Genomic DNA, 14,497 nt, shown 5'->3' with positions numbered 1-14,497 from the left:
ATTCAGATCATCAGCTCATTAGCAGAGGCTAAAAGACACGTAATGGGTGTGACAGACAAAGGAGACATCCATAACATGCAGTGTTGGTGGTCCTCCAGGAAGGTGGTTGAGAAACACTGCTCTAGATAACTTGTAGGATATGTTTTGCCTTGTGAATTTTAATTTCAAATTACATTTTTTGTGCATTCCACATCATTTCCATGACTCTGTGGAAATTCAGCTTTGTTCACGTTGACTTTGTATTTAATCTACATTATGCTAATCTTTAAATTTGGTATGAACACAGCATAAGAGGTCTTAAGATTATGAAAACATTTAGAAATGTAGTTATTCCTTTAAAATAGCTCATATTAAAGGCAGTCTGACAAAACAACAGGTTATAGAATGTTCTACTCTATGAACTCTATGATGTAATAGGGGAATTACCAACCTACATCACACATGATGCCAAACGTCACATGACACCGCGCACACCGGTTGCAAAAAAAGACTTGTTGCAATAGCAAACAGATCAAGTTGTGTGGTAGGATGGCAAAATTTGAAAAAAAAAAAGAAAACTAAATTTTACCGTACACCACACTGCTTTTAATGCCAACGGCAGAGGACTTTGGCTAACAGTCATCAAAGAGCTGAATGGAATGAGGACCTAATTAAAAATGCTCGACTCTGCAGTTCTCATTTCATATCATGTCAATCAAACACATCACTCGTTTTTGATTGCAGCAATGATTTCCGCAAAAACAGTTAAATATGGTGAATTAAACTGCGGAGAATGCTTAGAATGAAATGTGAAAAATATACATCCACATACCCTGCCGTACAAGTGCAGTTCGCTGTCAGAATGCAGTTGTTTTGCTTGTTGGTGATCACCCAGTTCCGTCTGCTTTCCTTGGCTTTGGCTAGGCAGAACCTCAGTTTTTAGCACTGCAAGTTTTGAATCTGGTAATTATGGAACATTATTTCTTGAACATGATCACACAGAATAAAACTGCTAGCATCCAAAAGACTTGTAGGCCTTCTCTCTTGTAAAATCACATGGAGTTTTAATGAGATGAGAGTTGTATATTTAGGGCTGGATGCTATTTCATCTAATTCAATATCCATTGGGAGGGTGCTATCACAAATGAACCTGTCAGACAAACGCCGCTCACTTTAACGTTAATTTTATCGAATAACTGTGCTTATCACTGGGTGACAAGCTGTTATAATACACTGAGAGCGTTATGTAAATAATATATATATATATAATATGTAATTGATATAACTTATCTCTAATACAACAATAAACTCTGTACCGCATCGGATGTCATTCCCTCGCAGTAAATGCTAGTGCTCCTGTTTTTTTTTCTGCAACCTCAATCCGCGCACATTAGTGATGGGTCGTTCTTGAACGATTCACTCATTTTGAACGAATCTTCAATATGACTCAACTACGAGTCCTCTCAGGGTTTGAGTCATTCGTTCCTCATGGGTCAATCATATGCGTTTAGAGCCAGAAAAAAAATTGATTCGTTCAACTCTCGAGTCCCCGGGTTTGAGTCATTCTGTCACGTGATGAACGAACTCGAAGACTCGAAAGGTGAACTAATTATCATGGCTCCTATCGGCTCAGACTGTGTACATTGGTTAAGATTATATGTGACTGTTAGTGTAACGTGAACGAACCACTGACATTTGAAGACACGAAGAGGTGAGCTGAGCAAAGAGACAACAATACCTTCATAGACAAAAGAGCAGGTAAACATTGAATGATTATTTTCTCCTTATAGTATTCTATTTAGGACTTATTTGTCGTGTGATCGACCTTTTGGGTTAGTTGTAGATGTGTTTGGAAGCGATTCGTAACATTTTAATAATATTTTGGCAAACTGGGCCAAATAAACGAAATGACACGAAAAAAGATTTGTTCATCTTGATGAACGAGACTCAAAGATCCGAGTCAGTAAAATGATCCGAACTTCCGATCACTAGCGCGCATCCTGAAACTGGTAATTCGCCTATAGGTGGATAAGCTCCGCCTCTATAGAAGATTCACGCCCACTTCTACAATCTACAAGTGTACAATCGGCCACGGCCATTCAAACAGAGCAATCTAATGGAAAAAAACACAGAAATTGTCATTGTTCCTAATTATATTTGTTGATATAAAAATCTGGATACAATTATAGAACAGAGAACAAAGTCAGAGGTAGTGAATATGCTCTTTAATAAAAATGTTTTCTTTTCTTCAGGTACCAATCGCTTTAGACATACAGTGACACTGATGGCACAGAAAGGAAAATCTGTCACTCTGAACACTTCTTTTGTCGAAATTCTGGATAATGATTTGATTCACTGGAAGTTTGATAGTGAACAGATCAATTTAATAGCTGAAATCAATAAACGTAACAACAGCATCACTGTATTCGAAGATGTTTTTGATGGGAGATTCAGAGACAGACTGAAACTGGATGATAAAACTGGATCTCTGACCATCAAAGACATCAGAACTGAACATGCTGGTCGTTATGAACTACGGATCCACCAGACGAGGATTGATTTTTCTCTCAGTGTTTCCGGTGAGTAAATATTGGTTTCAGTAAAACGGGTAAATGTCAGTTTGCTTCTATTGTCTATTTTCTGTAATTTTATTATTATTAATTTCTAACAAACTATTGACTTTAGTGAGCAATCATTAATTATAGTCTCTTTCTGTGATAAAATGGTGTCTGTGTCTCTGAACATTGATGCAGATGAAACTTCAGTCCCGTCTGTGACAGAGAGGGATTCAGTCACTTTAAACTCTGGTTTTACTGAACTGAAGAATGATTGGGTTCAGTGGAAGTTTGGAAATGAAGACACTTTAATTGCTGAAATCCTTAAATACAGATTCTCTGTATTTGATGATGTCCTTGATGGGAGATTCAGAGACAGACTGAAACTGGACAATAAAACTGGATCTCTGACCATCACAGACATCAGAACTGAACATGCTGGAGATTATATACTTTGGTTCAACTATGAGAGAAAAATGACTTTCATTCTCACTCTCGGTGAGTTTAATATTGGTTTCACAGGTTATATTTATTCAGAAACAGATCTACACCAATGTCTGATCGTTTAAATGTTGTTTTATTGTTTCATCTTTAAATCCAGATTAAACTCAAATGCTGTTCAGACTCTAGATTAGATGTTGTTCAATGCTCTACTGTGGATGGGTCTTGTTTACTTCAGTCTCTTGATTTCTCCTCATTTCTCATTATTCTCTGGTGTTTTCAGCTCCTCTGCCTGTTCCTGTTCTCATCCTCAACTCTTCTCAATGTTCTTCATCCTCATCTTCATCAGTGCAGTATTGTTCAGTGCTGTGTTCAGTGGTGAATGTGAGCGCTGTGAGTCTCTCCTGGTACAAAGGAAACAGTTTATTGTCCAGCATCAGTGTGTCTGATCTCAGCATCAGTCTCTCTCTACCTCTGGAGGTGGAATATCAGGAGAAAAACACCTACAGCTGTGTGATCAACAACACCATCAGCAACCAGACTCAACATCTGGACATCAGTCAACTCTGTCCCACATGTTCAGGTACAGCAGAGCTGATATTAGTGGATGGCAGTGCTGATATGAAGCTTTATTGACTGATCTGAGCTCAGTTTGATGTGTTTGTTCCTCAGGCTCTGTTCACTGCTGTGGTCCTACTGAAGCTGTGATCCGATTGGTCCTTTCTGCTCTGGTGGGCGTGGCTACTGTCATTATTGTGCTTTATGACATCAGATCCAGAAGAGCTGAACAAGATCAAGCACATATTCACGCATCACAAACCTGAATGATGATGTCAGAGAACTGCTTTCAGCCATTTCAGCTTCATTTATTTTGAAGATTTTAGATGAACCTGATGGTTCTGATGCAGCCTTGTGCTTTATAAAAAAATATTAAGCGTGAACGTTTGTCAAAATAGTCTACTTAAAATACAATAAGCTTTATTTAATATGTTTCACAAACAAGGTAATTTTTGTAATGTTATTATTGTGCAACAAGGAAAAGTTTAATGTTTCTTTTTTGTAATGTTATTATTGTGCAGATCCATTTGAATGCTTTATTCCTCTAAAATAAGACACAGATCTTACTTCACTGTGCATTTGTCAGATGTATTTGCTGTCTTTATCAATAAAGTTTTCTCACTCTAAAGTTTAGGGTGATCATCTTTTTTTTCATTGTCGAGCGCCCTCTGGAGGAATAAAAAAAGTTCAGCAGAGCAACTTACTCAATTTTTGTTTGACAAGTCATCACCTTAGATTTATAATGTTCTATCTGCCATATTTGTCAAATTGAGTTCCGGACATATTCTTAACAAATGACAACTTATTTACATTATGGGAGGTTTTTTAATATGTACGTGGAGGGATAAATGGGGAGCAAAGTGAAAACGGATAGTGGGGGGGGGGGGGGGGGGGGGGGGGGGGGGTCACGGAAGAAAAACGAGGAGGCAACCATTTTAATTGCACTTAAGTTACTTACACTTGTGAAATGGAGTAAGGAACTGATCCATGAACTGTGTACTGTAAAGTTCCTGTCAAGCTCTGACAGTCCCATACATCACTAGCCATGCCTCCTGATTCTTCCTTTAACAAACGGCCGACGAATCCCCCAATGAAAGCGCGTAGATTGCTAAAGCACTCGTCAGAAAAATGACAGGAACACAGCACAAGGCTGGGGCTATAATGCTGAGGTATTTTTGCAGAAATAATCTTCAACCACTGACTCTTTGCAGCCTCATCTTTGGGTAGGGAGAATAACACTAACTTTCCCTCACACTTCAGCACACAGCGTCTTCGCGACTTGATTCAACTGGGATCTGCTACAGTGTTTGTCTTCTGTTTCTTTCTAGAGTGTTTGTGGCCAGGGGTTTCAATTTTCCTGGGTCTGCACATGCAACAAATGGGCTACCCACTACTCTTGAGTACTTTTGAAAGGGCTACTTTTTACTCATACTTTGAGTAATATTCACAACAGATACGTCAACTCTATTCGCAGCTAAATTTTTAGGCAAGTAATGATACTTTTCAGTACTCTTTCCACCACTGAGTTGGATGTAATTGTTGATTAACAGCTTCAGTTTTTTTTTTTTTTTTGTGGTCGGTGTATCAGAATTCCTGAGAAAATGACAGTTCAGCAGAAATTGCAAATTCACATGATGTTACAACGATAGAGCGGAAACTGGTTAGAGGAGGGTTGACATGCAAGCAGATAAATATCTCAGTTCAGAGTGTTTTCATACATTTTAAGAGTCTTTAATCATTGGAGTTATCAGTGAACTGATGAAGAAAATGTTTCTCAAATTAGTTTTGCTCATTTTGTGGCATCTGGTTGGTGAGTTTTTAATCTCTTAAATTCTCAACAACAGATTTAGTGTTTTTTTTTTTTTATAAAAATTGTGTTTATAAAACACTAAACAGCCACATTATTGGTTTGAGTGGTGATTTTTAACTTGAAAGTTTTCTCTGTGTATGTTCTGCAAATTAGAGTTTTGTTCAGAATCAGCACAACGATGCAGTTACTAATCTACACATTGTGTAAGTTTTGTCATTTGAGCTGACAAATTTTTCTATTATTATTGATCGCTCTGTTATGCTGCGTTCACACCAGACACCAGTGATTTACATGTTAAGCCAATGCAAATGCGCGAATAGACATCCTGCGGCGCGTTGTGTGCGAATGATGCAAATTGCGCGGTGCGAATAGCGCGATACACGCAAGGCGAATTGAGCATTTGCGCGTTTGACGCGATTAATGAAGGTTTTGCGTGAATCTCTCGAGTTCAAAAATCTGAACTTCAGCGGACATTCGCGCCAATCAGAAGCTTGCTCTTGTGGGGGCGTGATTGTGACGTAGAACCTGTTGATGGTCTCCCGGGGCAAATCCTCCAGGCGACACCGACAACAAGTCATCAAACTGGGCTTGGCTCAGTCAGAAGCACCGCTGAAAGTCTCAGTCATCCAGGTTCAGTGTTTCTGGAGGAGTTTATGAGCTCACAGAGCTGGATGCACCTCTGAAAGGATGCAGTGGACTCATACAGGACCCTAAACGTATCGACGCTGTTTTTCAGTCTCCATAAAGCACATTAACACTGTTATTTTCTTCATAAAATCCATGTTAGCTATTTAGCTATGAAGCTTGAGTCACCGGGCAGACAGAAGCCCTGCCCATCACATGAATCCGCGTCTGTTTTAAAGTGAATTTGAAGAGCGAATGAAGCGGATTTAGAATCCTTACCGTGCCAAGGCCCATTTCCCAGATCGTTTGAGAAGTGTGTGCGTGCTGAACCGGGCTCAAGCACAGTTCACTTGGCCAGCCCTGGCCCGGTTGGAAGAGGTGGGCCTGAGCCCGGTTCATTTGGGCTGTGGCGTGGTACGCTTGTGTGAGTGCAAAACGCGCCAAAGCCCGAAACTGAAATCGAGACGTGACTTTTAAGGGGCTGTTTCATATGGATTTATTAATCGTTCTCGCTGTTCAGTGAACACAAACAGCCGTAGTTTATTAACGATGCAAACTCCTCACTGCACGATAGCTGCACCTTCAGCAGAGCTCCTCATTTCTGCAGCACGAGGGCTTTATGATTGTTTATGAGCGCCAAAAGTGGCGGATCTGTTCGGCGAAACATCTGTCACCGCATCCCTAAGGACTGTTTGGCGAAATATTTGACTGCATGTCACTGCATATCAAACAACTGAAGCGATATAACTAGAGAAATCTCCACTGTGCTGCTGAGTTGAGAGCGCTGCTCACTGAACAGTGCAGCATCGATGACGTAAACGGGCCGAGGCCCATTTGTGGTGTGAGTGCGGGCTGTCGGGGTAGACGGGAGGGGGAACAAGCATGCTTTGGCCCGGTTCGAGGCAACTGCACCTAGTGTGAGTACGGCCTAAGACCAGATGCAGTGCTTGTTCAGCAACGGCTAAGAAGGTTCTGGTGATTGAGCTGACTGTGCTGTGGGAGGAGGGAATGGTAGCGGCGCATGACTTCAAGCGACACAAGTACTTAGACTTAGCAGCGAAATGTAGAGTCAAGGGTGGGACGGCGATAGTACATCTCATAGAAGTCAGGTGCAGAGGATTTGTTGGGAAGTCAGTAACTCATATTCTCCACGCTACCGAAGCATCTGGGATAAGTCTGAGGGGAGTTATTAAGGAGCTGGCCAAGGAGGAGGTACAAGAATGTGGTACCCCATTAAGGCTAGCTGCAAGGTGTGGCGGGGAGATGTCCCCTCAAACTACTGCCCCTCCAATGGGTGGTGTACTGGGTAGGGGGCGAAACATCGGTGAACAATGTTCACCAGAACCAGCTGATGACCCTTCAGCTGACCCAAAGGTGCACTGGAGGAGATGCAGCTGTCAGGAATGTCTAGCAGGTTATTACTACTTGTACATCAAAATCATAACACAAATTGATTTGAGTGATTCAGTGAACCTTAACAATCCTAAAACAGGTTTAACCAATGATAAGAAAGGATATTAAAGATAGCTGATTGCTAGTTGTACTTCTCCATATTGTGAACCTGGAAGTAGCACCATGGGAACCGCAAAAGAACTTCCTAATGACTTAAAAACTAGGATAATTCATCAACATGAATTAGGAGAAGGATGCAAATAGCCACAAAGGTTTAAAGTCTCCATCTCCACAGTCAGAAATATAGTAAGACAATGGAAGGCCACAGGAACCGTTCTTGTGAAGGAAAGATGTGCTAGACCATGGGTCACCAATCTCGGTCCTGGAGGGCCGGTGTCCCTGCAGGGTTTAGCTTCAACATACCTCACCACGCCTGCCTGGATGTTTCAATATACCTAGTAAGAGCTTGATTAGCTTGTTCAGGTGTGTTTGATTAAAGTTGGAGCTAAACTCTGTAGAGCATCGGCCCTCCAGGAACACGGTTGATGACTCTTGTGTTAGACTACGAAAAATATCAGAAAGGAAAAGGCAAAGAATGGTTAGAATGGCCACGGACAAACCACAGACCACCTCCAGGATTATCTTGCTGCTAATAATGTCATTGTACATCGTTCCACAGTCCAGCGCACTCTTCACAAAGAAAAGCTGAATGCGCGGACCATTGATTATGTGTCTGGGGCCCCCCTAAATGTATGGGCCCTTGGAATCGTCCTAACTGTATGTGAAAGACGCTACGCTTGTTGATGTGCGCTTTTTGTTTTGCAAGGCAATCATTGGTCTTAGTGCTCCAGTTTAGTCAAAGCCTACAGAGGATTAGCGTAAATGCTAACACAGTGCTTTACATTGCATATATGATTTATTTATGAACTAAATATAAATGCCCGCTCCATGGATCTCTAAACCTGTGCCGGTGACAACGTTATTACATATGTATAGTAGTGTCGGGGTTTTTTGTGACTTCTCTGTCTCCCTCTTGTGTATTGTCATTTGTATGCAGTTTCACCTGTTATCAATTTGCTTGTTTCCCCGTCCCCATCCCTCTCACCTGTTCTCCCTGCTTATTGTAGCTATTTAGTCTTTCCTTCTCCCTCGTTCTGTGCTTGTTAATTTATTCTGTGTTCAAGTGTTGCGTGAGTTACCGGTTCCCTGTTCAAGATAGTTTCGCACTTTGCACTACGTCTCGTCAAGTCTTGCATTGTCTATTTCACCACGTTTGATCCTGTTATCTGTGCTCTGGCTCACCTCTGCTCTGCCCAGTCCACACTCGAGTAAGGTCTCATCTGCTTGGCTTCCTGAGGTCTGTCCTAACTTACTACTGTTATACCAAGATGATCTCTTTTGTTTGATCAGTCCACCACCACCCAGAGGAGGGTCGTTTACAGACTGCCTGTGTTTCTATATTTTTTGAATGACTGTTACTTACTGCCAAGGAGAGCAGAATTGTGGATTTGGTTCTGTTTAATAAATATTCCTTTAATCTTCTCCCTTGCGCTTGGGTCTCCATATATCCTGACAAGTAGTTGTGTCACAATACTTAAGTGGGTATTTCCACTCCTACTCCTTAACAATCTGTTTTAAAGGCCAAGGGGTAGGTGAAGTAGTGGGGGTAGGCGGTGTAAAATAGAACTGTGATTGAACCTTAATCACACGTCTCTGTTCTGCAGGTGGGGATGACGTTTATTTTGTGATGGTGGGAGATTCAGTAACTCTGAGCTCTAATCTCACAGAAATAAAGGATGAGGATCAGATTCAGTGGCGGTTTGGATATGAAGACAATAATGCAATCGCAGAAATCAACGTAACGGCTAACAGATTCTCTGTGTTTGATGATGTTCTTGATGGGAGATTCCGAGACAGACTGAAACTGGACAACAAAACTGGATCTCTGACCATCACAAACATCAGAAATAAACATGGTGGAGATTATGAACTACAGATCAATCAGATGAGCACGATGGTCATTGTTGAAGTCTCTGGTGAGTTGAATATTTGTTTCACCTATTTTATTTTTTAATCACTAAGTACAATATTAATCCACAACAAGTGAAGTTTATTTATAAACAAATTTCGAGAGGATCACGTGCTTATGATTGTTCACAGCTGTTCCAACTTTAGCTAATGACTGATTATCCTATCAGACGATCCTTAACTCACTATAAATAACCAGACTTTTCTCATCTCAATATCTTTGTCTTGAAGAAACCCCCCCCCCCCCACCCAACCCTACTTTCCCTCCTTTCAAATGGGTGTCACAATGGCCAGCGATTAGCGCTTTTGCCTCACAGCAAGAATGCCCCTGGTTTAATTCCTTTCCAAACCAGACGGCATTTCTGTGTGGAGTTTGCTAGTTCTCCCCGTGGTCGCGTGGGTTTTCCCCAGGTCCACCGGTTTCCTCCCACAGTTCAAAAACAAACACTCTAAACAATTAATCCAAATACTTTAGCTAAACTCTGAGTACACCTTTCAGCATCCAAATCTGACACTTAGCTACAACAAGCAAGAAGGGGAGTCATCGAGATCTACCTGAGCTCAAACTCCCCTCTCGCCTTGCAACGGGAGGGAGCCCAGGGCTCGAGGATCTTATAAGCTCAGGGCTCTCTCCCGGGACAGCACGCCAAACTAGCTTTATTATCAATCATCAGCTAAGTGTGAACTCTTGAAATGCTGTTTATTGTGTGTCGGTTCTCCTCCTGTTTTATTATATTCATATTAAATGGAACATTCACACTGTAAAGTTATTTTTTCAGTGTTGATATTTGTTCTCTTTGTGTCTTTTGATGAAGATGAAATGGAAATGACAATGGGAGATTCAGTCACTCTAAAATCTGGTTTTACTGTACTGAAAAATGACAATGGGATTCAGTGGAGGTTTAAGGACACTTTAATTGCAGAAATCAATGTAACGGCAAACAGATTCTCTGTATTTGATGATGTTCTTGATGGGAGATTCAGAGACAGACTGAAACTGGACAAGAAAACTGGATCTCTGACCATCACAGACATCACATCTGAACATGCTGGAGTTTATAAACTACAGACCAACAGCGAAATCAACACTGTTCATCTTATTGTTGTTGGTGTGTTTATTTCATCTGATTTATTTTGTAATCTTTTCAAATGTTTATTTTTGTAAACCATCAAATGATGGTATGGTATATTTATAACCCATCTGTCCCTACTAATCATAGTTTGCTTCTGCTCTGTGTTTGGTGATCCAGGAGAGAAAAAAGTGTTTGTGAAAACAGAGTTTTCGGTCACGCTGAACTCCGGTTTTACTCAAATGATGGATGATGATGAGGTTCAGTGGTTGTTTTCTAATGAAAACTTTCCAATAGCTGAAAGCATTAACAGGGACAGTGACGTCGTTATATTTGATGATGTTCTTGATAGGAGATTCAGAGACAGCCTGAAACTGGACAACAAAACTGGATCTCTGACCATCACAAACACCACTGTTGAGCATGCTGGGAAATACCTACTTAAGACCAGCCATCTTTTTATTACTTTCCGTCTGACTGTCTATGGTGAGTTACAAATGTGTTTACTCACTGTTTTTCTTTTTTTGTGTGTGTTTTACGATTTTATTGATATATCAGAAATCATTGGGACAGTATGGAAAATGAGAATAAACAGTGATTTCCAAATTCACTTTGACTTTTATTTTGTAGCAATGGGTTTTAAACTACAGTGGTTTGAACTGTAGTTCTGCCGAATGACTAAAAAGTTATCAGTTATGATGGTAAAAAACTGTACATTTCTAGTCAAACCATTTTTCCGCAATCTTATACCAAAAACGTAAATAAGGGCAGTATTAATTGCTATAAATGGGAGAGCGTTGATATTATGTGATTGTATTGTATTGCAATTAGGTGTTGATGTTAAATCAAAAGTAATTCACAATGACAATAATTCTCTATGGTTGCAACTGAATTAATTACAAAATAAAATGATAAAATATGAAATGATGAAACATATGATATAAATTGTACCCAGCTTAAATGTAAAAGTAAAGTTACCAGAGGTAGAAGAAGAGACACAGTAAGGGAGATACAAAGAGAGCAGGCCCAGAAGTTGGCCTGATTGCAGTAGAGTCCAGGCCCGGCCCTAACCAATTTGGCACCCTACGCAAGATTTCAGGTGGCGCCCAGTCACATCGCAGTAAATTCCACTGCTAGTGTAAAGTCATAAAACTAAATAGCATTTTGATCGACTACTACAAGCTGGGAAAACTTCAGATAAATATGCCAATGCAATTAACGTTTTTGCTAAATAGATCTAATATTTACTAGGGGTGTCACGATTTTGATTTTTAATCGAAATCGATCGAAATTTATGCTCAATTTCGATTATCGAATCAAAAAATAGAATCGTCGATGCTGCCACGCCCCCATGTCACGTCAGCTTGGCTTGTTAAACTGCAGAAGCAGGAGACCCGTCGACAGAGCTTAAACCCTCTCCTCTTTCAATGAAGTCGCTGGTGTGTAAGCATTTTGGATTTCCAGTGAGTTATGTTGACAACGTTCGTGTTGTCGACAAAAAAACACAGTTTTGCAAGCTCTGCTATGTACGTATTACATACGGTTCGTCCGATAGACAACACCGGCATCGCGATCCTCTGCCCGCCCCTGTTGCAAATCCGCTCGCGAAAAGTACACACTCAGGCCCTGTTTACACTGTCTTTGTTTTTAAATGGCATTTTAGAACGACAACGATTTGACATCCACAATGGCGTGTAGCATTTCTGAGCAGCCCTCCTTCCTCACTACCTCTGAAAATGCACATCACATGACCACACAGACACTCGAGACAGCAAGTCCAGGCAGTCAGAGGACTGCTTCAATCTTTCACTCACTTGTACTTAGTCATTTTAGCGAACACCTCAGATACTGTTGGCTGGTTCCTGTTGGTTGTGCGTCTTTTTTACCGACGCCATTATAACGACACAGATCACTGCCTATTCACGAGTCCCGCAGAAAAAGTGATTGACAGGTGGTAATTATGTGTGTATCTTGCCTTTATTCATTTACTGTATGATTTGTTTATGGGTAAAACAAAGCCCATGCAGGTCAGGTAGTTTAAACGGTAGGCTACAAATAATTAATTGGTCATTAATTAATTAATTATTCATAATCGAAAATCGAATCGAATCCTGCCTTTAGAATCGAAAATGTAATCGAATCGAGGATTTGGAGGATCGTGACACCTTTAATATTTACACATTTGCTTGAGGGAGGAATGATGGGGGTAGTTACATACATTTTCTGTAACATCAATGCCCTCCCATAACATTTGCTGACGTTAAAACTAACAGATAGCACTATAGCTATTTATTGATTAGCATATTGTCGCGGAGGCACTTCAGATCATTTGGAAGGGCACTTTTGCACGTGCCTGAAGAGAAAATTAGCTGTGTTTAAAATAAAACAGGCAGGACGGACATGTTTACATATTTTTAGGTGTATTTGTCTGTTTAAACACAAACACGAATCACCAAAGTATTGCTAACTTAGCGCGGTTAAGTTGGTTTTCTTTTCGATAATCCTGACACATTTAGCCTACCCTAAAAAGATCTAAAGTGTGTTTCCTACAAAAAGAAAAAGCTGGTTATGTTTCACAGTTGTCTTTTTCTTTTTTTTTCCCCGCTCGATATTATGACCACTGCTCCATTTAAGCCCTCGCAATATGTGTTTAGCTGAGAGAGCTCGTGCTGAGCGGAGCAAAAAAAAAAAAAATGGAAAAAAGAAGCACTTTTCCGACGGTCCCTTACTGAGAGCTCCGCTCAGCGCGAAGAAACAAAATTGGAATACATATTTACATTGTGAAATACAAACAAACAATAAAAGTCATTAGGAACGCATTAAATGATGTTTGTTGTATTGCCTGCAATGAGATACAACTGAAAATAATTTAGGCATCACTGCTTCTTTAATTTACATATTTTTTTACTTTAGGCTTTTTCATACTGTCCTAACCTTTTCTGATTTGGGCTTGTAGATGTTGTTCAATGCTCTACTGTGGATGGGTCTTGTCCACTTCAGTCTCTTGATTTCTCTTTATTCTCTGGTGTTTTCAGCTCCTCTGCCTGTTCCTGTCCTCATCCTCAACTCTTCTCAATGTCCTTCATCCTCATCTTCATCAGTGCAGTATTGTTCAGTGCTGTGTTCAGTGGTGAATGTGAGCGCTGTGAGTCTCTCCTGGTACAAAGGAAACAGTTTATTGTCCAGCATCAGTGTGTCTGATCTCAGCATCAGTCTCTCTCTACCTCTGGAGGTGGAATATCAGGAGAAAAACACCTACAGCTGTGTGATCAACAACACCATCAGCAACCAGACTCAACATCTGGACATCAGTCAACTCTGTCCCACATGTTCAGGTACAGCAGAGCTGATATTAGTGGATGGCAGTGCTGATATGAAGCTTTATTGACTGATCTGAGCTCAGTTTGATGTGTTTGTTCCTCAGGCTCTGTTCACTGCTGTGGTCCTACTGAAGCTGCGATCCGATTGGTCCTCTCTGCTCTGGTGGGCGTGGCTACTGTCATTATTGTGCTTTATGACATCAGATCCAGAAGAGCTGAACAAGATCAAGCACATATTCACGCATCACAAACCTGAATGATGATGTCAGAGAACTGCTTTCAGTCATTTCAGCTTCATTTATTTTGAAGATTTTAGATGAACCTGATGGTTCTGATGCAGCTCATGTGAGGGTTTGACATACATACAGCAGCAGACTTCAAATACAAAGCTTTGCTTTCATTATGCTCAGTTCACAGCTTTAAGTGTTAAGTTTTTATGTACAATGCAATCTTTAATGTTTGTGTTTTGTAGTGTTATTATTGTCCAGATCTAGTTTGGATGCTTTGTTTATAATATCATATATTTGCCAGATGTATTTGCATCTGTATTAATAAAATTTTCTCTTTCTTCAGTCCAAGAGTCTCGTCTTGTTTTATTTCATGATGTCGAGTGCCCTCTGGAGGAATAAAAAAAGGTTCAGCAAAGCAAATATGTGCATCTGATGTCGTCTTTAAAACTGCAGGGCAAAAAGCATGTGTAGTAGGGATGGGAAGATTAAC

General features: G+C 40.5%; 2 protein-coding genes across 4 annotated transcripts in view; both read left to right on the top strand.

Moving 5' to 3' along the window:
* LOC137489037 (uncharacterized) overlaps nucleotides 1-4,158 on the top strand; it is a 5,764-nt gene extending 1,606 nt beyond the window's left edge. The window contains exons 3-6 of the mRNA XM_073937038.1: nucleotides 2,232-2,558; nucleotides 2,733-3,032; nucleotides 3,259-3,558; nucleotides 3,648-4,158. Of these exons, the coding sequence (XP_073793139.1) occupies nucleotides 2,232-2,558; nucleotides 2,733-3,032; nucleotides 3,259-3,558; nucleotides 3,648-3,799 (1,079 nt within the window). The 3' untranslated portion in view covers nucleotides 3,800-4,158. The remainder of the gene's footprint in view (nucleotides 1-2,231; nucleotides 2,559-2,732; nucleotides 3,033-3,258; nucleotides 3,559-3,647) is intronic.
* Nucleotides 4,159-5,196: 1,038 nt separating this feature from the next.
* Nucleotides 5,197-14,353, top strand: si:ch73-256j6.2. 3 transcript variants are annotated; one of them, XR_012397646.1, is made up of 7 exons: nucleotides 5,252-5,343; nucleotides 9,084-9,395; nucleotides 10,203-10,496; nucleotides 10,638-10,717; nucleotides 10,810-10,943; nucleotides 13,493-13,792; nucleotides 13,882-14,352. XR_012397646.1 is itself a non-coding variant. In XM_073937039.1 (6 exons), the coding sequence occupies exons 1-6, from the start codon at nucleotides 5,292-5,294 to the stop codon at nucleotides 14,031-14,033; spliced, it is 1,416 nt and encodes a 471-aa protein (XP_073793140.1). In that variant the 5' UTR covers nucleotides 5,197-5,291; the 3' UTR covers nucleotides 14,034-14,353. The 3 variants fall into 3 exon arrangements, 2 of the variants coding, with proteins under 2 accessions (XP_073793140.1, XP_073793141.1); XM_073937039.1 differs by having other exon boundaries at nucleotides 5,197-5,343; nucleotides 10,638-10,943; nucleotides 13,882-14,353; XM_073937040.1 differs by having other exon boundaries at nucleotides 5,280-5,546; nucleotides 10,638-10,943.
* Nucleotides 14,354-14,497: the final 144 nt, after the last annotated feature.

Source organism: Danio rerio, chromosome 22, assembly GCF_049306965.1.
Source record: "Danio rerio strain Tuebingen ecotype United States chromosome 22, GRCz12tu, whole genome shotgun sequence".
In the NCBI taxonomy this organism is placed as follows: Eukaryota; Metazoa; Chordata; class Actinopteri; order Cypriniformes; family Danionidae; genus Danio; species Danio rerio.
Note: the sequence above shows the minus strand (reverse complement) of the source record. Positions and strands in the feature narration are given on the sequence as shown.